General features: G+C 28.2%; 1 protein-coding gene across 1 annotated transcript in view; it reads left to right on the top strand.

Annotated features, from left to right (window-relative positions):
- Positions 1 to 26,074, top strand: part of Fkbp14 (peptidyl-prolyl cis-trans isomerase Fkb14) — a 167,510-nt gene that overhangs the window by 67,193 nt on the left and 74,243 nt on the right. The window contains exon 3 of the mRNA XM_083101099.1: positions 24,741 to 24,792. Within this exon, the coding sequence (XP_082957225.1) occupies positions 24,741 to 24,792 (52 nt within the window). The remainder of the gene's footprint in view (positions 1 to 24,740; positions 24,793 to 26,074) is intronic.

The raw sequence follows: 26,074 nt of genomic DNA, 5'->3' as shown, positions 1-26,074 counted from the left end.
GCAGGCGCGATGATCTGATAAGATTGCATCACGAGGAGGAAACAGGTACGTGAAAGCAGGATTGGTTTAATTATCCTCTATTCCTTTCAGTTGCTACTCGTCGCTACGCTTTCCTACATCATTTCCTCTTTTCCCTTTTCCTTTGTCTGCGAAGACGCTTGTCTTGAGTAAAAAAAGGTTGATTTAAATTGCCTACATTTAACGAATAAATTTAATAAGTTTGCGAATGTCTGATAAATTGTACATATTTATATGTATGTATCTAAAGAATTACTTTAATTAAATTAAAGAATAACTTTCTCTTATATATTTTTTATTGGAATAATTATATATATATATTTTATACTTATATTTTATAATTATATTTAATAATTATATTTTATAAATATATTTTATAAATATATTTATAATTATATTTTATAAATATATATTTTATAATTATATTTTATAAATATATTTTATAATAATTATATTTATATTTAATAATTATATTTTACAATTACAATTACATTTTATAATAATTATATTTTAATTAATTATTTTATTTTAATATTTTATTAATTCATTTTTTTTACGTATATACTGTAGACATTGGATGATAATGAAGCATGTCCGCATCAGTGGACGATGGAATTAACACGACAATTTAATTCCACCCTAAAAAGGAATAACTGTTACAGTTTATTGAGTTGGTCCTCTCGCGAATGCAAGCGAATCTCGATACGCTCACTGCGAAATACGATCGTAGTGTACGTTGGTGAGAGTTTGCATTTCCTTTTTTTCTTTTTCCGACATCCCGATTGGCGGTGAACACGACCGATGCCCGCGGAAGTTGGAGCAAGGGTTACGTGGGGTTGGTGCGGGATTTGGCGTTGTTCCAGCGTGACTAACATTTAAAACAAAACCTAGCGGATGTTCTCAAGCACCGTATACAGGATGCAGGCATAGGTAGATATTCATTACGGCCGAAAATATGACCGTGTATTATCCGCGCTCGCAGATTTGCTTCGCAACAGGGGTGCGACGACGGGGTGTCCTACCACTTGTATTTCGTTCGCAAATACACTCGCACCTAAAAATTGTATCTCCCGAGTGACACCAGCCTCAAATTATTCAGTTTTGCCGGTAAATGAAGATTACGTGCTTTCAAAAAGTCATGTTTTCATTTTATTTTCGTGTGCGTTAAAAATTATATGCTTTCACATAATATTTTGATAATATCTCAAACATTTATGTTGTTGACAATTTTTGCATTACTTGTTGCTTTTCTCATGAGATTCTGTAATATTTTAGAGCAAATAATCTCTTTTATTTTTTTATATATATATCAAACTCAATGAATTAATACTTAAAAGCATTTATTTTTTAAATTAATTCAAAAAGTTTTAAATTTTATATTGCAATTTTTTTTATGATTATATGTGGTTTTTAATCGTGAAAAGAATAATAATCATTGTTTGCTTCTATTTCATTGTATTTTTTCGTAGCATTAATAAAGTTAAATCCGGAAAATGGAGAGAAATAATAAGGAAATATGACATTTTTAGGTGTTTATCAATATATTAGAGAAAAAACTCTTTGTTAGATTATATTTCTAAGCAATACAATGCTAACTTCGAGTTTCTCAATGTTACGATAATTTTGAATGCGCGAGAAATTTTGTGCTTTTGCAAATCAATTTCAAATAAACTATAGATTTCTGTATCATAGTTAGACATCAAACGAATATCTCTTTTGAAAATTCAGTACTGTTTGCATACTAAAACTTTCACTTCAGAATATTCTCTTATGTACAGAGTTTAGATATTACAATATAAATTTACATTTATAATTATAAGTTTAAACACACGTATACAACACACATACAATAAACACACGTACAATATTTGTATATAATTGTGTTCAATTGAAACACAGCTGAAACTTTATGAAGCCGATTTTAGTCTATATTTTAGTCAAACATACCATATATTAAAAATATAAAGGCTCTTAAGAATATAATCATCAAAATAAATTAAAGAAATATAAATTATGTATGTATATGTATATATACATATGTGTGTGTGTGTGTGTGTGTGTGTGTGTGTGTGTGTGTGTGTGTGTATACATACACGTAATTTGCCTTTAATTTATTTTGTATACATATAGTATATACTATTTTAAATTGCAAATATTTTGAGAGGCTGTAATATTGATTATTCTGAGTAAAAAAGAATTTAATGTATGCAATTTTCAATGAATGCGGAAATGCAGCCGTCTGAAACTGATGTATACAAAACCACTATTAAGAGAAGAATAATTAATATTAGAGAATAAATATATAAAAGAATAATTTACAGTTTATATTTGTGCGAAAATTCCATCGCCAACTTCAATGCACTTTACGATTCTTGTGTAATGGTATGTATGTATCTACGTGTTATAAATTACTTGTACATTATTTATAAAATGTTTGTGTTACTCAAATAGTCAATAAATACAAACAATAAACTATTTATTCTTTATTTCTAGCTTTTTATTCTTTTATACCTCTCATGATGATTTGGTATGTGATAGTTTCAAACAGCTGTGTCTTTATTGACAATTGGACCCATATATAAATTTTTATATAAATTTTTTTACCTAGAATAATTAATACTACAACCCGAAATAATTAATATTATATCCCAGAATATTTTTTAAATTCTATGCATTTTAAGATACATACAACAATTAATATACAGATAATAAATACTTATTCCAAATCTGCTCCGCTGACGCCCGATGCCTCTCAAACCTGTTCTTATCCTCAAATCATTAAGGTCATCAGGATCGACAGAATCTATTAATTCATACGCGTGACACTTTGAATGGCACTTTCGAATGTCGTGATCGCCAAACAATATGCCATTTCGCACGAACACCGCGTTTAGGGTACTTATTGTTAGCTTCCCCTTCAGGATAAACCTTCCAAGTACTAAGCCCTCCCACCAACGTCAAGGTGTACCCTTTGGGAGGGTTATATTATATAATTTTGTAATATAATAAAATTTGTAATTTATTTTACAATTAACCGTTTATATACCTATATCTCGCATTTTGTGACATAAGTAAATAAATAATATAAATTGAAATTAAAGATAAATATTCGCGAAAAATATAATTAGACAAAAAACATATATTTTGTTAAAGTATATATTTTTTTTGTATATTTTTAAGATATTGACCGATTGAATTTTTTTTTTAAATCATAAGATTTAAATTTTAACAAAACATATATTTTACACATTCAAAATATGTGTATTAAAGATTTTTAAAATAAAGAAAAATCAGATGTCTGGTTCTTATCTGGTAGCTGTCTGGTCCCTATTCTGTTTGGTGAAGAAGATGCAAACATTAATACATACTTAGATGTCAAGGGGAATACAATATATGATCTCGTTAATATTTACTTATTTATATGTATTTAACTTATTTATATTTAATTTTAATACATATATATCTACTTAATATTTTTATGCAATTATCTTTGTTTAAAAATAACAGTTTGATTAATAATTTTTTATCTCATTTTTAACTATTTTTATGGAAAAGAATGCTGATGAAATATTGTTCTAAAAGGGGACAGCAGTTGGAAAATGTTTGAGAATTACTTTAAAGTATATTACTGCGCGATGCCAATCCGAATAAACAAATTAAATTTAGGTTGATAAAATTGAAGTGTCAGAATATATTTAAGTCTTATGAGAGAAATAATTATATTATCCGAGTAAATTGCAACAAATTAAATTTAGATTGATAAAATTGAGAAGTATCAGAATATATATTTATATTAAGTATTGTTAGAGAAGTAATTATTATTTGAAAAAATCGCAACAAAATAACAATCTATAATTTTTGCCTGTATTGTGTAAGTAATGTAAGAGAAAGATATGATAATTTACTATTTCTTTTTCTCAAAATCCTGCATATTTTTTTGTAGAATAAAAATTTAAAGGAAAAAATATTGATAATATATAAGCTTTATCTATCATGTACAAAAAAAGTTAATTCTTCAATTTTAAATATAACAAATTAGATTTATTAATTCTTTTTAAATGGAGTGATTAATCAACCATCAAAATTGTCATTAAAATTAATGATTAAATAATTTATGTGTGCAACACTTAAAATATGCCATTAATAATAAACTTAAGTTATATATAAAAAATTTTATATATTATCTTTCGTGAAATATTATCTATATTTCTATTTTTTCCACACAAGAATGCTAATATTTTAATATTTTTGAGAAATATTTAATTTCTAAATAGAATAAATGTAGTATGACTTGTTTTTTTTTCTATCAGAAGAAAACTTATTTCTTTATAATATCTTGACATACAATAATAGCAACTAAATTTTGATTGAATTTTGCAGACTTGTTCTCATTTCAATTTGGTTTGCTCTAAATAAATGCTCAAATTTAAGAGAAAAAAGAGATAACAAAAAAAAGAGAGAAACTAGCTAGATAAATTTAATTCGACACGAATGATTGAATAGAATAAAATAACTATCTTTTATGCAAATAGGTAGTTTAATTTTTTAGAAATTGATTTCTCTTGTATTTAGTACAAAAAATTGAATGAATCTTCGATTGTGTAAAGATTTAAATGTTTAATAGGACAAGCACGAAATAGATCTATAAATCAACAAAAGAGAGAAGAATTATTCATTTATTTCTAGAATAATTAAATAAAAGGATTGAAAATTAATTAATTAATCAATCAAGTAAAATTAACAATCAATATTGTAATAAATATTGTACGAATAAACTATTAAATTGTGATTACTTTGTGATAATAATAGAATATTTTGTAATATGTATAATCAATACCAGAAAAAACTAATTTGTTACGTTCATAAATGCTATTATTAATAAAAAATTTCAATTATGTCAAATAATTGATATTAAATATGGTGGTTTTTTTAATTGTTTCTATCAAGAGTAATATCATAATCTCGCAATCATAAAGTAAATTTTCTGCGTGATATTCCAACCTTTCATTGAATGAAATGAATGCGGTAATAAATACAATGCGGTAATAAATAGTAACGCATTAACAACAATTTTCTGATTTTTCGATTATTCGGCAAAGTTTATGTAGCTTATTCTCATTGCGTCCAGCATGAGTTGAAAATACGCGAAAAGCTATTGACATTAAAAAAACGCGATACATTCAATTAAAATTGTGTTTTACTACCGGGAGCGATATGGCAACGACGAAGAGAAGAGAAAAAGAGAGAGAGAGAGAGGAAAGGAAAGAGAGAGAGAGATATGAATCAATAAATGAACCTGGTGTAAGCAAATTAAAAAAAGAGAGAAGAAGAGAGCAGTATATGAAAGCCTCTAGTAAAAAGCAATTATGCTTTGTCGTATTATTCCGAAACACGTCGCGAAACGTCATTTCCATATCCCTCATTCCAGATACTGATCGTATTCCCGTCGGGGGTAATTAAGCGGGCGGGTGCAACGAATGGGGCGGAAAGTGGTGCACGCGGCCGATCAAGCGAGGGGTGGCTCGAAAATGGCGTTTCCAAAAAACAGCGGTCAATAATTGATACGGGAATTATGGCACACGTGGGGAGAAGTCCACTATTTCGAGTGCATTTTGTAACGGAAGCGAGTGAACCGATGATATATGCAGCTTGCTAGCCTATTGTAATTGAATGCCTCGGCCGACGATAAACGAGGCCATTTCGCCTCTATCCGCGATATTCTGGTATAGAAGAATTATTTGTACTCATTAATGCAAACGCCATTGCACTTAAATTTCCACGCTTTGAAAGAAATCATACATATACGTTTCTTATTTATAATATGATCACTGATATAGGTGTATTTATTATTACTTACGTTTTATTTTATTTTTATTATATTTTTTTATATTATTATATTTATTATTATATTTATATGATTATATTTTATATTATTATATTTATTATTATATTTATATTATTATATTTTATATTATTATATTTATTATATTTTTATTATTATATATTAAATATTTGAAGTTTTTCTTAAGATAAAATCTATAACATTGTGCATACGCATTATATAATACAATAATATAAAACGAATTATTATCGTTCTACGCTTCAGTTTTCATATGTATTATTATCTTATTTTTTTGACTAGCAGTATTGGCAACAAACGAAGCCGCGCAATCGTGTACGAGTCGCGCGACACGACAATGAACAGCTGATTCAGTCATGTGAATCGCTCAATGGCACGACGCGGTCGCGCGCCTCGTAGATTCGATTTAGTTTATCAGCTGTTCGTCGTCGACTCGTGCGACTCGCGAAACGCAATTACACGCTTGTCTAGAGATTGATATCAGAAACATATCATTGTTTCGCTGGCTACATCATTCAACTATTTTTCTATTTTTTTTTTATTGTCCACAATTTTTTAGAAAATCGCAGTAGGCGATTATTTTAAACTACTTTACATGGCTATCTTTGAATATTTGCTATAAAATTGTCTGATATTTCCACCATGAATTTATATATAAAAATTTTCCTTAAAATTATGAAAGAAAAAAATATTTTGAGAATCATAATTTTTATGTGTATATATCTATGTCGAAATTATGATGATGGAAAATCTATATCTTATATATTTTTAAATAATTAATTTTATATGATTCAATCTATTTTATTATATTTCATTGACAAAAAATAATTTATATTCTGCAGATGTGCTTAGTATTTCATATTTAAATAAATTTCCGCTTGTAAAATGGATATTTTTTTATGATGTAGGTTTTGATTTATTTTTGCATAAATAATTATTTCATGCCTATTTTTCTCTGCAAGTTATACGATTTTTTTCCACAAATATTGTACTGAAAGTTATACGATTTGTTTCCACAAATATTGTACTGAGAAAATTATATAGATAGAAGTAAAAATTATTCAAATTATTTTATTGTTTTTAAATAAAATTAACTTCAAATAAATAATATTGTAAATATTCATGTAAAAATTTATATTTATTTAATTTAATTAGCAAACGATACTTTTATCATTTTCATTAAAGAGATAAAATTTAACTTTATAATTATTTTTTGCTACTTCCGAGATTGTTACGACAACATTTTTTGATTAACTTATTTTTTTTAATGATTATAATTTATTTATTGATTAATAAAAAACACCGACATGCCTGAGAAAGATCAGGAATCAAAGAGAAGACATAATAGATGCCTCAACCGTAGAAGGTGGCAAAGAAAACGAAGAAAAGTCTTTCTCTTCTGCTTCGGGAAATTGGCTCGAGGAACCCGAGTGGATGCCGACCATTGCCGATCTCCGAACGGAAATCGATGAATTAAGCATCCATCCTATCCTGCAGACTCGAATGCTAGATCAGACGAGGGCAAGGTAGATTTACTGCCGCCTTTTCATTGTACCTTTACGAAATCAGTTTAGACTCGAAATGGATGTTTGACCCGTTAGATTGAATCATATCTAAATTATGTGAATCAATATCAAATGTATTAAAAAGTAATAGTAATTAATGCATTCTATTAATACGTACTATTTTTATGGGATTTGTATATTTTACTCGTGTTATTATATGTTAAGATTGCATAGTTTACGTTATTTTCATTACAAGTTTCAACTTTTTTTTATTCAAATAATATTGTCATGAAAGGCTTAATTAATAATGAATTAGAAGAAAACTATTTAATGTTGATGCGATAAATGAAAACCTTTACACTCTGTCTGTTGGCTCATTTTGATCGCATGGAAATAACAATATCGTGAACATAGAATTTTCCTAGAACTGAAATAGATTAGAAGATTTAATTCATAATCTATATTCAAAATGACTGCAATGACATTCTTATAGGTCTAATTTCTCATTTATAACTGCTGTCTTAAATATTTAAAGATATATCGAGAAGAATATACGAACGTAAGAAATTAATTATATACAGTTATTAAGAGGATAAAGCCTAATAAATTAAATTGTATTACATAAAGATTAGATTAATAAAGTAATTAGAGTAATAAATAAATTGGTTAAGTTATAAAATTAGAAATATATAATTTTATCTTACTATTTATTTGCAACAAAATCTCTTTTAAAAGTTTTTATTTGTAATTTTATTATTTTAATTTTATTATTTTATTTATGAAACATGGACTAAGATTGTTGTTCCATAAAAGTCTTAGTCTGTGTTTTATTTGAACGTACCTATTATAATTTTGAGAAATTATTTTTCAGAAATAGAGGCACAGGACGATGTCTTAAAAATCGATTACAAGACATCAGCACGACTTCTCTTATTCTGCCGTGCGTCGACGGCGGTAGCGTGGCGTTTTGTTAGATTAATTCAATTGAAAGTTTGCGGAGGTAGCGAACTTTATGCTACTCGGCGTAAAACTTGTCGGTCGTTTCTTTCCCTTCGAAATACATCGCCAAGTTTTTAATTTTTACAACGAGCCGTTTATGAAGCCGGCGTCGCGTTGGCGAGAAGAGCGCCGACTTTCTGTGTCACAAACTCGACGTTCTCGCGCGCGGCAAGTCTGCAATATTAACAAATTTGCCGCGGAAACTCGTCCCAGACGTGCAATTCCTAAAGGATTAGCGGGCGCGATGAGGAAAACGGAGAACGCGCGGCGATCCTTAGTAAAGTTCAGCATCAGGGCCAACAGGCGAGCTGCAACTTTTAACGCGCTTTGAACTTAGTTCGGTCCAGGAAACGCAAGGGACGACTGAGAGAAATTATGCTTGCGCAACATTTCCAACAATATTGGCTATCACTTAAATATATGATCTTGGAATCTTACTTTGTGTGTAAAATATTAGGGAAACTTGTGGAAATTTCCTAAAAAAATAAATCTTCTTCTGACAGTTCTTAATGTGACAGGCTGCAAACAGCTGTTTGCCATTTACTTGAAACGATATACAAAATAATTTAATACAAAAGTATTTAGTACAAAATAATGGAAATAAAATATATAAAATATAATAATTTAAAATATATAATATGTATGTTTTTTGCCGGAAAAGATATTTTAAGATAAAGAAATAATTATTTTGAGCAAAATTCGCTACCTAAACTATTTAATAGATATGAATATTGAACTATTAAATAGATATGAATAATTAATTAAATATTTAAATATGTCGAATAATTATAAAAGTTGTCAATATTTTATTTTTGTACAGATAAAGCAGTCGAAAACGATGAATAAAACATTTCGGAATCTTTAAGAAGAATCTTACAATTAAAATATTAAAGCAATCTTTTTAATTTAGAAAGATTTCCGAATAAAAACCCAAAAATATACAAGAATAAAAATACAATATAAAATCGCAACAATGTATGGGTGTGTTAAAATCTATTATTTAAAAATTTTAAATTTATTATTTAAAATTTTTAAATAAAGAAATAATTATCTTGAGCAAAATTTGCTATTTAAACTATTTAAATAAGTATATGAATAATTAATTAAATATTTAAATATGTCCAATAATTATAAAAGTTGTTAATACTTTATTTTTGTACAGATAAAGCAGTCGAAAACGATGAATAAAACATTTCAGAATCTTTAAGAAGAATCTTACAATTGAAATATTAAAGCAATATTTTTAATTTAGAAAGATTTCCATATGAATATAAAATCGCAACAATGTATGTGTGTGTTAAAATCTATTATCTGAAAATTTTAAATTTACTATTTAAAATAAAGGAATAATTATCTTGAGCAAAATTTGCTACCTAAACTATTTAAATAGGTATAAATAATTAATTAAATATTTAAATATGTCCATTAATTATAAAAGTTGTCAATATTTTATTTTTGTACAGATAAAGCAGTCGAAAACGATGAATAAAACATTTCGGAATCTTTAAGAAGAATCTTATAATTAAAATATTAAAGCAATCTTTTTAATTTAGAAAGATTTCCGAATAAAAACCCAAAAATATACAAGAATAAAAATACAATATAAAATCGCAACAATGTATGTGTGTGTTAAAATCTATTATTTAAAATATTCTATTTCTATGGTCATTCGTGCTTTTTCACGGCTGTCGGAGACCCATTTTACACGTTTTACACGCGTGTATGACGTGAGCGCATGCCCCTTGCAAAAAGTGCGGATGGGATGCGGGACCGGGTGGAATTGCTCCTGTCCACTGGTACGCGTTTCCGGAGCGATTGGAAGATCCCGTTCTCCCCCGCGTTGGGAAAATTGATCGTGGCCGCGAGATTGCCCAGTAAGATGAGATTGTAACGTCCGGCTCTACCTACGGGCAATTCGCCGGGTTACGAATGTACCGGCGGCGGTGGCTGCGGCCGCAATTCCCCGTTGCGTTTCACGGTACGACCGGCACGTATATCGCTCGCATCCCATCAGAGAGTTAAGCCGGTCCTTTGACTGAGGATCCGTTAATAGTTCAAATCTGTATGGTTGTTCGTTTTCCGCTATCATTGTAGCGAAACATTGTCGGGAAGATGACAATGTCATGGCGGCGCAATTTCGCGGTTACGCTCAAAACTATTCCGCAAAATTACTGCATTTTCTCTCCTTCATCCTTGAGTCTCGTTCAAATGTATTACATAGAGCCTATCGACAATGAATTAATTTTTGATGCGGCTAATTAAGAGAAATATAATTGTTGAAAAGTATGAAATTTTCCCTCTGAATGCAAAATAATGTGCTTTAGTCGTGAAAATGTTTTAATAATAATACTGATAATAATAGTACAAGTATAAAGTAGTCAAATTAAACAATATTTGACACATAACGAACGATATGTGAATATGTAGCTCAAAAATTATATTACGATGGAAACACGTAAAATTTTAGATCAGACATTGTTACAATTTTGAACGTATTCCGGCGTTTTTCGTGCCAATTACAGATGCTGTTGGGACGATAACGATAACAATAATCGTACATTTCAACAATGGGGCGAATACGCTTCTCTCAGCCCGATCTTCTTTCCTTTTCCTCGTCAAGAATCAATGACCGGGCGTACTCTCGTTGCACGCGCACGTTTGTACATCCTTCCGTCTCATACAATAATGGAATTGCATTTGCGTGCATCGATTCATAAATGGTTTAATTACCAGGACTCTCGGGTGTAATGTATTTTAAATGACATTCGCCGACATTAATTTTACTTATAATTAAGAAAAATGCACATATGTCGGTTTTAGAAAAATTTAGAAGTTTTCCAAAAAAAACATTTATTATTAAATAATAATAAAAAGACATTAAACAATTGCAGAATTATTAAATGTATAGAATAATTTATAGCAGCGAAATAATTTAAATTAAGCATCATATTATTTCTCTCTCTTTTTCTTAATAATGTAGTTATTTGAGAAAATGTAAATTATTATTATTTTAAATTAAAACTTTAAATTATTTTTATTTTTAAACTGTGTAAAAATATATTAAAAAGTAAGGTTTATCAAATTTAAGCATAAAACTCTGGCATATAAAACGCTTCAAAATATACCATATATATTCGATAAAAAATAATAAAAATAATAAAAAAGTAAAATATATATAAAATATGTATATATTATGTATTATTAAAAAATTAGTCAATAAAATGATTTATTTATAATAAGGATTTAATTTTCGCACGATATATTTAATTAAAATATGGATATATTTAATTAAGATCATAAGCATATTATAAATCACACTTTGTTTCTATATGAAACTTCAACATCTATGATATTAGTGTTTTAATTTGCGTAATCATAATTATATAATTACATTGCATAGTAAAATAGTACTTCTAATGCGAGGTGTAGTCATTAGCATTAAAATTAGTATTCTAGATAATATCAGCATTGTTCCGGAACTATAATCAGAATTGAGCATTAATATTCGTAGTTGGATTGGAAATGTTCAAGCTTCTATAGTGCATACGTTAACCTGCGGCTGGATCGATGAGCCAACCGACGCGAATTTGGTGAATACTCGAAATAAGCCTGCAATTTAGCCACGCATATTTTAACCGATTTGCCCGCTCTCTTTGCCTCCTATCATCTTTATCTTCATACGCGGAAAAGGAGAGAAACCTAAACTCGCACTCTTACGACGAGAAAGTTTATGCACGCATTTGCATAATGAATGATCATGGAAATTGCATGATGAATAATTGACTGAATTAGTATCCTAAATAAAATAGAAAGCAGAAGTATATTTTATACATATATTACATTTGTTGATTGAATAAATATAATGTAAGTGTTTTGTTTTTACCGATATATATTTAGAATTAAATCATAAATCAAACATAATAAACATAAGTTTAATCATTTTATTTATTGTTATTTTTTAAACAAATGATGATGAATGATAAATGATAAATTTATTTATAGATCAGCATATCATACCATATATACATAGTATACATACATATCATATCATATATTTATATATTTGAATTTATTATATTTATATATTTGAATTTATTATATTTTTTTGAAATATATTTTTAAAATAATTTTTATTTAATTAAAAATGTATATAAAAGCTTCTAAAACGTTCTAATTTCTCAACAAAATTTCTCTCATTCTTTCAAACTCTACTTAAGCAAAATTTCTTTTATCTTCTCTTTTATTAAATTTTTTATCTACAAGTATCTCGAATAGATTTTATTTTATTTTTGATTGCTTGTTATCAATTATAATATGGATTTCACTCAATTGGTATTTTAATTTTTTGAAAACGCTACTTATAGTGCTTTAATTTCAATAATCATTATGTTTAATATTTTATTAATGATAAAAGCAGTACTTGATTGTTATGCTCTTAAAATTAAAAAAGCTATTAAAACACATGACATTCCGTGATCATAGCCTTTCAATATATTATTGCAAATTCGAGAGGAGTGCATTATAATTTTTTCTAGTTTTCAAAAATACAATATTGGACTCATATCAAACACAAATAAAATTATTCACATATTATTAACTTTTTTAACACTCGAATGGATAAATTGTACGGTCTTTGCTCAATGACAAATCCTTATCGATTCAAAACGTATTAAACATTGAAATAATCAATTTTTCCCCGCGAAAAAGATACAATAAATAAACAATAAATTTTGATACTTTCAATCGATTTTGTAATCTTTTTTAAAAGTGGATTCATATTTTAGCAAAAATTGTTTCTGTTTATTTCATGAGAGAATGAAACTTTTCGCGATTTACTCTTTTTCGATTATATCCGATTCATAGTTATTTTATATACTTACTCAGAGCATTATTTTATATTTATAATTTTAAACTTAGTTATATTTTTTTAATGGTACGCGCGTGATATTTTTAGATGATAGATTTTAAAAGTTTATTTCATCAGTTGAATTTGTATCCTGTTTTTCTTTATTTTTACATAGCTTGCCTGGTTTCAAAATAGCGGAAAATATTATTTCACATATAAAAATAGCAAAGCATTTACAGGATGACAATCGTGAGATTCGTTCCATTCGCAGACTTTTTTAAGAACGACTATTGTAAACACGCGGCCGACAAAATTACTTGAGCAACGTCATCGCATTTGCATATTTTCGTCGACAGTGCAAAGAAGTTTTATTAATAATAATCGGATATGAAAACGACTCGTTGCATTTTGACTCCATAACGTGCATTTCTCTTACTCTTTCCCTTTATTTTTCTTGCTTTGATTGCGTGAACTCGCAGAGGGTACCAATTAGTCGCGTGAATCTTCACGCTTTCCAGTGTCCCGAATTTATATGCTTTAAATCTTTAGCAATTAGAGAAACCAATTATAAACGGAAATGCTTCCACCGCAATTGCATACGCGCGCGCGTACGTGTACGTGATATAACCATACAAATTGAAGTAACTTCGCTCATAAAGTTTTATATCGAATTTCGGGTCAACTTCTGGCTGACAAACAGTGGATATCCATTACAAATTTTCAGTAGCTAACGAATGCAAAGTATAAATACTAATCTACGAAATTTTATATAAATGAATGGGTTTTGTATAAAAGAAACTGAAGAACTAAGAGAGAGATTGTTACTTTTATTTACATTATAATTTTACAAACAAAATATAAATAAAAATCATAAAAATAGTGTAATTATGCTGTCATTTAATTTTTATATTTTTTTATCATTTTAACATATTTTTAAATTGTTTAAAAATATCATGATGATTGTAAGACTTTTTTGAAAACTCTACAATGTTTCATTCATCACATTCGATTCATTACTATTCATTGCGATAGTATTCACACAGGATTACAGTGAGTAATCTACTAATTACGAACGGTATTAATTAGCAAAATGCGCTGTTATCGGAAAACATACTCGGAGTTTAAGCAGATTAACATTGATCGCCGATATTAAACATGGCGAATCAATTTACAAACGGATTATATTTGAACATATAATCAATGATCAAAAACATCGACATATCACTTGTTTGGCATTATTTATGACAGAAAAGCAGATAGCAAACTTGAGCTGGTTGTCGATAATATGTAAATCACGAATAAGTTTCCAAGAATGCGATAAAATATTAGTTTTATAAGTGCATTAGAGCGGAAGTTCTGAAGAACTGGAGTTCTATTTTTATGCACATATGTGCTTACATTACTATAATTCTGATTGCTAAAATAGATTTTAGATTTTATCGATTTCCATTCTTTCGTATATTATGCAATTAATTTTATTACAGCGTTCACAGAAATTCGAACAATGTTAATATGAATGCGACATATCTGAAATTTTAAGACAGAGAGAGAAAATATATTGATATAAATTTATTACATCCTTTTAAAATAAAAAAGCCTTGGTGAGTTTTTTCTATTTTAAAAGAATTTTTTTTTTCAAAAAAGGTAAAAACAAGGTAAATTAAATTGAATAATTGATTTTATTAGAATTTTTTTATTGTTTTAATATTTTTATTATATTATTTCTTAATTTTATATAACTGATTATTATTCAAATGCACTAATCCATATGCAAAATATGGATAATATAATTTTCATAAATTTCTTAAATTTTACCTTAAAAAAAAGATGTTTATCAACAGCACAAAAGCACAATTTAATTGATAAAAAGCTCCTGAGCAATTATTAATTAATAATTATTGATAGCACATAAAATCTCTGAAAAGAACTTCAAGCAAAATATTCGCTTTATAGAACAGCAATAACTAATTACTGATTGTAAAATATCGATCACAAAGTAATTAAGCTCTAGTAAAACTTTTACTTTTATTCTAACAAACTTGATAAAAATTCAGTCAACGCTAACTTGTAACTTTCAATTAGTTTTGTCTTGTCCCTCAATGGTATCCTAGTTTAAGATGATCGAGTTGCTTCTTGTCCATCGTGATAGCAAGATCAGCTTTCGCTCTTTAGGATCATTTATCATTGATCAGTGTTTCTTGCACCTTCACGAAAGACCAGCGATCGTCTGTATCCGCGGCAACGATTGAAAGTGCCTCGACGTCACTCGAGGAAGCTTTCAAACTTTTGCGCTCGGCTTTCACCGCTGCTCTCACCGTGTTGGAGTAAGAGAGAGAGAGAGGTACAGAAACAGAGAGCGGGAAGAAGAGAAAGGAAGAGAAGAGGAGACGTGAAAGCGATTAACGATTTAATGACACTCGACCTCGTGATGCACGCTTGACTTCCTGAATAAGACAAACCTGGCGAGAGTATGAGGAGTAGCATGCAATGTTTCACATTTACGATTACATTTCCACCGCGGAGACGAAATGACTAAAGAGAATGAAAGGTCTAGGACTTTCTTTGCGGTACATCTTATCGGCGAAATACTTCCGCATCTCGGAGCAAATGTCTTCCGTTTTGGACGTATGACTTCCTGGACGATTTTTTATACATTATGTCTACATTCTTTGAGTTTTTCCTTTGTCCACGTATGTATGATTCAAATGTAAACATGTATTCTTATTCATGTTTCTTACGTTTTACGATTCCCTTATTTACTGTTCAGGAATTTTACTCAAATCTTTTTCCCAAGAGATAAGGAATAACTGTATGCGAAGTATTGAAATCGTCTAAGAACGTTCGGAAGAGTGTACGCACTACAACGACTTTTTGTTCTCCGATTTAGCAAAACGAAGATAGAAGTGGATCAATGCGCGGTTGGTTATTTAAAAGACTTCTTCCTCCTTTTTCCGGGGGGCACATTGCATGGAGAATATAAATCTCGAATTTCCCGAAACTCCTCGCGTTCGGGGGCTTAAAGCTTTCAATGCTTTCGATAATTCCGCAGCGAAATCGAGTCTCCACGTCGAACGTTGTGGATTAGCTCACTCATCGAATATATATCTCGTCTCGTTCCCACCGGTTGCGATAGCACGAAATCTGCAGAAATTTTTGTCCCCGCGCCCGAGCGTCAGGAAGGTCAATATTGTCGGAAGAAAATTGGCCACGTGGCACACACAGTGCTCTTCCTCGGTGCAGGCACGTATCCTGGAAGAGATCGGCGATACGAGCGCTTCATGAAATTGTAAAAAAATTTAGATGACCATGACACGAAATGTCAGTGAATCTTCCAAATTCACGCGTAGAGCATCGTTCGCCTATAGTATCTTTTTTATTAATGTTATTAAACATTTTCAATCCAAATCGAAATATTTATGATATAAAAAGAGATAAAATATGGGGATTAGAAATTTTTTTACGTTATTTATTTTAGTGCAGGAAGAATAAATTAAAGATTAATTCTTTTGTGTGTTTTAATTTAACTTATTATATATTGAAATTATATCAATAATTTTCGTACTATAAACGAGTAAAAAAATAAACCAAAACTTTTTAAATTAAACTATAAAGGTGAATAATAAAATCTTATATCTTCTTTAATTTTACTTAATTACATTATTTAGCATAGTGTGTAAGTTCGTGATTACTATTCCATCTCGTTCGTTTCTTTTGTTTGTTGGACTCGATTTAAAACAATAGTCGAATGTAAGTTCCACAAATGGATTTCGCCTACGTGTGCTTCTGTCCTACCATAATGACAAAATAATCGACTTTAAGTAACTAATTAATTGAAATAAATTGGCTAACTTTTATTTACGATGCAACGCAGTAATTGATGTATGTACAGGCAACATTAAAATAATGCTGCGTTAATAACATATTGTTATTTCTTCATGTTCAGATTTAATGACCCGGTAAATGCAATTTGATGTTGACATATAATCAAATGCTGTGCAAAATGAAAAGTGCATTATATATTAAACATGACATTGATTATACTTTCTATGCGCATGAAAGCATGACATCTTTGTTGCGGGATATATAAATTAATAAAAACACATAAAAAGAGTTGATACTTTTTGTCTGAAGATGATTATTCATATTATAATATCTATTTTATGGTAATTCCTTTTCTTATTCATAGGAAAGATTTTTTCATTTGTATAACACTGTGCTGAAATTTTTAACAATATTTCGTATTAATAAATATGTACTATTTTAATATTATATTAAGAAAAAAGAAATGTTAAAAATTCCACGATAAAAATAAACTAAAATTATTTTCCAAATATCATAAAAAATGTAGTTGGAGACAAAGTGATTTCAAAGGGATTTCTAATCAACGTGCGAGAAGCCCAATTCTTTTGTCTGCTTTCTATCTTACGATTCAAGCAAACCACGTATGCATGTCCCCATGAATGAATTATCCTTGTCTACCTTTAGATGCACTGGCTCTGAAAGTACTGGGTAGAAAAATTTCATTACATGCGCACATGTGTGACTATGTGTAAAGAATTCTCATGGCATCTAGAACGAAGATAATAACAAAATTGGTGCTAATTAATCCTTCTTTTATTTATTATAATTCTAGTATATCTTAGCCATGTGAAGTGTACTAATGCAAAATATATAATTCTTTAAATATTTACACATGATGCCTACTCATGTATATAAATTGCATGGAAACGAAGAAATTGAAGGTAAGTTTTGACCTTGCTATGTGTGATGAGATCTCTTCGAATGTTATACATCACTTTATTCTACGTTTTCACGTGAGTTCGTTACAAAGTAATTTTGCTGTCATTAAAAACGGCTTTGGCAGCTTTCGCAAATGCAAAAAATTGCTTTTCCGCATCTTCGGGAAATATAACGGTGAATATATGATGTGTGAATATAGCGCACGCCATAAAGATTAAGAACTTGTAGTCTCGTTGCTAATATACCTAATTTAATATTCGCTAATTTAATGCTCTAAGTACAATAATAATTTGCGCACTTTTTAATTCTAATTATAATAAACTTTTTAATTATTTAATATAAATTTTTTAATTATTTAATATCTCTCGTTTCTTATATTATCACGCATATTTAGTGATAATGTACACTGTAATAAAAGAAACATGGATTGCATTCGAGATTTACAGAAATGACTGATGTGTATGTATGTACAAACATTTACAATCGTAATTTCTCTCGCTAACGTTTCGCTTCTGCGATAAATACAAGTCGCGGCTATTTTTTTAAGTAACCATCACGTCGAGTCCATTGGAAATTTGCATTTCATATTTCACGTAAATATTTTCCTCACTCTAAAGCGTGCGTCCGAAAATATTATTTGCTCGAATAATATTTTAGAGTTGCTTTCACGCATTTTCCACTTTCATATAATCAACTATTTTTATTACCCTTTTAGCGAATGTTCATTATCCTTTACATTCACAAACAAAAAAATACCTATTAAAATTGCAATGAAAAATTGATTTGACGCTAAAGTAATAATTAATTAACACATTTTTTTTATAAATTATACTAATATTTTATTTCTGTAGATATACGGATTAAAAGGTTTTATATTTATTACAATTTTTTTACAGTTAAAATTTATTTTATATAGATATCAGTATGTTTCTATCCTTTAGAAATTATAACATAAATAAATAAATAAATATATATATATATATATATATATATATATATATATAATTGAATATCATTCGTTGGCTTTTACTATCTAGCACGAGAAATTTAAATTTGCATTTCATATGAGAGCTTCATTAATATTTTAATTATTATATAATTAAATTTATATAGAACCATAAATGTACTGAATTATAAAAATCATTTTTTCATAATTCACTAATTTATAAAATCATTTGCCTAATTTAGTTTCTATTATATAAAAGATAAACTAAGTTTCTGTTTTTAATACATTATAAAATCTCTTATATATTTCAAAATTAATATTTACGTATTATATATATTTAAAAATATTTACATATTTAGAAATATTTTTGTTTGTTTTACCTTCTTATTTTTAAATATAAAAATTTGCTTCTGAATGATATAACATATATGTTTGTTTTTCATTTTATGTTTAAAAAATATGCATACAACTTATATTACACTTGACTCACGTAATTTATATATATCTGGCAGGATTTACGAATTACCAACCAAAAAAGAGATAAAAATAAAAAATCTCTGCTTAGAGAGATTTTATTAAATATGCTGAAGACACGCGGGAGAAATTTCCTGAGTGGAATGCATCGTGAGTAGAGTAGATAAAAAATAAATTATGATATGCAGGGGACGTACATAAATATATGCGCGTGTGTATGATGCCAAGTGTTTTCCGAATAAATTGTAATGGAAAAATTTTATGTGTAGTCGTCGCTAATTAAATGCATCAGTTCTCTGCCCGTTCAATCTCTTCCCGATGGACGTTAATTAATAAAATGCAATGAATAGAAGTACTAATTGATATCGCACGACGAGTTCGATCATTTTTATGATTTTATATGACTTTTCACATCGATTTTTTTACCCATAATGAAAAGAGTTTTGAATTAGAGTCTCCTGCCTATTTGCGCTTTTCCCGCATACAGTATAATTAATCTCTGAATACGTAGATATCTGCAGTGATGCTATTGCTAATAAATATAACATTTTACTGCTAACAACAGTCATATATTCACTATTTTTATTAATATTTTACAAAAAAATATTTTATTTTTGTACGCGCTTTTTAAGATTTTATTGATTAATTTAATTATGACCTTTTTTTATATAGAAAGTTAATTACAATCTTTTTTATAAATTTCTATAATGAAAGTTAATTCGAGAATTTTTTTAATTTAAAATAACTTGACTATAAAAGAGCTGATTTAATTAACTTTCTTTCTTTTAGCATTAAAAACTATGAACAAATAAAATAAAAAAATTTAAAAAAATATATTAAATACAATATAATTACAGAATATTTGTTCAAATATATAATCGATTAATTTTCGATGCGTTTTAAATGTGTCCATAAATTATAAAACAATCTCATTTAAAAAAAAATTTTTTCTTATACATTTATTTAAATATTACATTTGATGCGTATTCAAGATTTTACCAGATATAACAAACTTTGATTTGTACAAACTTTGCTGGTTTTAGATTCATATATTTTCATTAAGAATAAATGCAAAAGTTTGAATGAGAAAATTATGACGGTAGCGTTGCTACTTGTCGTACGATTTCATTGTCGAAGAATCTTGGATCGGAGAAAGTTGACCTCAACGAAACTTTCTCTGTACGACGCATCCCCGAAGCTTATAATCTGCTTGTCTTAAAGGAGGTTTACAATTCTTTATTCGCTTTCGTATTTCCTACGTTAGCTTCATTGATTTAAACTTAAACTGAACGTACATCGTTTCGCGCGATGATAGACGCAAAATGTAATATTGATGCGAAATGCGAAAGTTCCATCGAGCTTTATGCTATATGCAATCTACATATATCTTTCGCGCGCTTTCATTATGTACACATGAACATCCGAAATTTTCATAAAGAGACAATTTTCAGACCTTTGATGTACCACCAGGACATACGGTTGGATATTAATGTGAGAGAAAATTGCACGGTAATTTAACATGCTACGTCGGATTACGAGGTAGAAAAGTATAGATAATTGGAAAATTTTTGTGACATTTTGAAAGTCATACAACATAAAGAATATTTCAATTCCAATGTTATTATGCATTTATTTGTTTATTAAAATGATAATATAATTTTATAAGTATCCATTTATTTTCAAGGAGTTGTTAAGAAAGAAACGAATCTGGATAAATTGAAGAGTGTTTGTTAAAAACAAATGGCAAATATATTCCAAAAGACAATTTAAAATACATTTTTAATACATTACATTTATGTCCTTACTTTAAATTATTTAATATATAATATTTAAAAAATGCGATATAGAAAAGTTATAAAAAATACATAGTTATACAAATATTATATATCTTAAATGTGTAATTTACACATTTTACACATTGATTTATTATTTCGATTATTTTTATGCTCAATTTAATCAGCTAGTTTTTCGATAATCCCTACCGCATAAATTTAGGAATTAATTACCCGCATCAAATGAGCGTGATTGCGCATTTCCCGACAAATAAAGTGCTATTGCAGTATTGTGCACATTACATTGACAGTGTATAAACTGTACTGTGTGTAATGACATGCTTTAATAGCGCATAGCATAAAATTTTTTCGAGAAATAATTATATTCATTCAGAAATTTTATTCAGATATTTATTGTCTCATTCCAAATTTCTATAAAATTATTAAATCTGTCCGTACATAAAAATTACAGAATTATAAAAATATTATTTCTCAAGATGCAAACATTTTATTAATGTTTTAAATAGAACAATATTTTTATATTTTCCAATAATCAAATAAACTTATTATATTTTCTGTGATTTTTTCTCTACTGTTTCAATTTTTACATGTTAAATTTGTCATATGCTAAAATAATAGAAACGTGGATTTAATTTTTATACAGTATTCGTTTATTCAGTGGCATTTTAGACAAATTTATATACATATATATAAGTTAATTACATGCATAATCTAAATAATTATAAATCATAAACAGCAAAAACTAAAAATTTTACATATATTGTGTAAAAAATTAAATATTATAAATATTTATTAATATTTTATGAATATTTTAAAATAAAAAAAATTAAAATATTTTGCACAGAAAATATAATTATACATTTTGTATAAGCAAGATAATTATAATTATTACCGTGAAGATAAACAACCAAATAACTTTACATAGCAATAAATTTTAGATAGCAAGTAATAAATAAATAAAAGAAAGTTAATAATTTCCCTTACCTTACAGTTTCTTCATCTTGTCGTTCGATGTTTCTCTCTCCTCTCGTGTTTATCCTTCGTAGTTCTTTCATAGCACTTACACTCACTGGCAAGAACACAACTAATTTTGATAGCCTATGCAATAATCTAAAAATACGATGAGATCGCGTAGCACTTTGCATTTGGCAACATTATTAAACGCGACGCGCACTTTATTATTTGCAATGAAAGAATATTCGCCACGACAATACTGTCTCTATTGTAAATGAATACGCTCGTATTTGGGAATAATTTTATTATTTCGCATCGTAAATAAATAAACAAAAAAGTTAAAATTAAAGATAAATATTTACAAATCGTTATTTTCAAGAATATATGCAGTTTGATTTATTCGCACGACAAATTTCGATCAAATAAATCTCGCGAGATACGCGTTTTAACAAATTATCACGATGTACGAAAACGCAAGATTTATATAATATGCAGTAAAAATCGAGATATAAACTTTATAACGATATTATTTATATATATAAGACGGGATTGTATTTTATAATTAGCTCTCATTATCATATCTCTCTATTTGACTATACTCGCGATGTTTTGTTAATAATTGAAAAAATACAAAAATAATGCTAGCTTCACTATTGCGTGATCGAGCAAACGTCTAATTAACATACGATAGATTGTCAGAAAATGTGTAATCAAAATTTAATATATCTCAAACATAATAGATTTCGAATGGAAAATTCTATAGAATACACGTATCATTAATACAGTCGATATATCGCGTCCTTTCGTTACCTGAATAACTAATCGTCGTGCGCGCGAATAACATTACGTATCTTTATAACGTATAATATCTCTATCGCGGGAATTAATCAATTACGTCACTTGATAATCGTTAATTAAAATAATTACGAATGATCGTGTTTCGAAGGATAATATACGGAGCGACTCGCGTGGCTCTCTATTCACTCGTCACATGAATAACAAGACTACGTATCATATCAACAGAGCGCGACGTGTTGGCATGACCTTGTTGTCATTTGCCAGTTGAGACGACAGTGAGGGAACAGGTAGTAACAGCTTCGTGTATATTACATTATTTTTCGAAACGCAATTACTTTCTGCAATTATTCCAATTATCGACTTGTGTAATAGATTAATTTCCGCGACAAGTGTTCCAGTGAGAAATGATAAGTCGAATAGACGTCTAAGACGTTTAATAGATGTCCAATAGACGTTTATTAAACATCTTAGACGTCTAACAAACGTCTATCCGACTTGTCATTTCTCACTGGGGTGACATAAGATTATGCGCGATTATTTAATTCAATAAGACACACGGCTGCTTATTACGTACTATTAATACGTATATTTCGCGGAATTTTGCGTTAGAAATTTATTACATTTACAATATTAAATATTATCCTTACATATATCATTTCTTATATATATATCATTTTTGTATTTTGAATCATTAATGAAGCGTCACGTGTGAAGTACCGATCGATTTCAAGCGGCACATTTAATTATAAAATAGTCGTTATATATTGTTGAATTCTACATATCTGTAGATTTATTAATCATGTACGTACATTCTGCGTTTACATATCGTTGTAATTTGTCCGAGTGCGTATTTCGCGAGATTTATTTAAGCAAAATTTGTCGTTCAAGCAGTAAACCTAACCTGACTTGTATTTTCGAATATCGCAGATATTCTGTAAATGTTTATTTTTAATTTTAATTTGTACATATTTATTTACTTATAATACAAAATAATAAAATTATTCTAGAACGCGTTATTCTAAAATTCGTTAGTCATAGATGTAACGTTATTATAACAAGTGTTCCACGTGTCCGATAATATTAACAGTGTCGTATAAAATACTACGCACTCGTTATATCTGTTGATTAATATGCGCGTGATCGTAATTAACCATCTTTTCGCGAATGAATGTCATAAAAGAATAGCAAGAAATAAACATCAGAGCAGAAGGAAGCTTGAGAAGGTTAAGCGATAGCAAAATAACCAGGGAATAAGGTATATTCAAGTTTTTCTTCTTTAATTATTTGCTACTTGTGTACAATTAATTTCTTGTTTATTATATTTCTTTGCAATAGAGTTATTCATTATTGTAATATAATGTTAATAAAATATTTTTAGATTGTCTTACAATATTTAAAATATTTGATATATTTAAAATATATATTTAGGATAATTATAATTATAATATATATTTATTTTTTTTAAGAAAGAAGCTTATAGTTTAAGAAAAATGCTTGATATTTTAAGAGACTAAAAGATTCTTAAATTTTATATAATTGCTCAAATTATTTATAGAATAATTAAATGTATACATAATAAATAAATTGTTATTTATTATATATTTTAAAGATTAAAGAAAATGTTTGAATATGTTGGTTCTTTTTATTTTTTTCTAATAAATATATGTTTAAAATATGTGAGAATAATTTTTAATTGCCTAATAATTATATTTTAAAATATTAATTTTGTGGACATTATTTTAATGTAGATATATCTGTATGTTGTGTAGATATATTATTTTAATGTAGATATATCTGTATGTTGCAGTTTAATGTGATGTACCCTGTACGCTGTAATTCTACTGTTGCACATCATATCGGTGAGTGTCCTAATTTTTTAATTATTTTAATCTAATTTGTCAATGATGTATTAATAATATAAATGTATTTATCAATAATAATATAAACTCAATAAATAGATAATATACTTACAAATAATAGTATGACAAACTCAATTAAATCAAAAATTGAAAAAGCAATTTATTTCAATTTATACTGCAAGTATAAAATTCTAGAATAATTATATGAAAAGCAATATAACGATATAATAATACCTAAATAAAATTAAATACAAGAATAGATAAAAGGAATATGCATTTTCAATAAAGTAAATTTTTATTTTTTTGATAAATGCAAAATAAAATTCTTTAAAAATACAAATTTTGCATAAAAAAAAGTCGATTCTGATTTTTTCAAGCATATATTTGAACGAGTATATATTCATCTTTTCTAGGTCTTGACTATTTGCAATCTATTTTTTTTCATAGGAATTTTAATGAATGTTACTATACATATATTTTTTGATAAAAAATGCAGGCACGATCAGAAGCTTTTAACGGTATAATTGTGTATGCACATATGAACGAGAATATCGGAGTTTTCGCAAGTTTATTATTAAGCTACCTTTTTCCACAAAATTGCATAATTTTTTATATATTTCATGAGAGGTATTTACATCTATTGGCTATTTGTATGTGTCTTCATGTATCAAAATTTTATTATTATTATGCTTTTAATATTATAAGCGAAAATAGAACAAAAATTGTGTAATATTCTGTAATGTTTAATGTATTATTGAATTTCAATTTTGCGCTTTAAGACTATTTTAAATATCAATGATCTGATAGACTTTATATTTGCTTGAACAAGAGTGGCTAGTGGATCAGTTCATCCAAGAAAACAATTTATTCTCAGTATACGTTGCCGAACCGCAACGAGAGGAGCGTAATGCTCTCTCTCTGTATTCGTTCATTCTAAGACCGCAAAATAATCGCAGAATAGCACGTTCGGTTCGTCGTATCGTCGGTGATATTTCGTTTCGCGGTGCGTCGAAGCCACCGCTTGTGCTGCACATCAGCTGTACGAGAGATCGGTAGGCTGCCTCTACCACAAACTTCATTACGCGGCCTGGTCAAACCCAACAAAATTGAGTGCCAATCTACGCGGTCCAGAAGGATTTTAATCGTGCAGATTTATCGTACATAGTCGACGCGTACGTCTATTATTTTGATAGTACATTCGAGAGTTCAATGTTTGATTTTAAGGTTCGCTTGTGTATCTTGATCTTGATTTTATTACATTATTAATAATTGATCCTTCTAT

The sequence above is a fragment of the Camponotus vicinus genome, unplaced genomic scaffold (genome assembly GCF_025532165.1).
Source record: "Camponotus vicinus isolate PSW18456_S1 unplaced genomic scaffold, iyCamVici1.0 SCAF_5, whole genome shotgun sequence".
NCBI lineage: Eukaryota > Metazoa > Arthropoda > Insecta > Hymenoptera > Formicidae > Camponotus > Camponotus vicinus.
The sequence above is the reverse complement of the archived record's forward strand: the minus strand, read 5'-3'. Positions and strand labels throughout refer to the sequence as shown.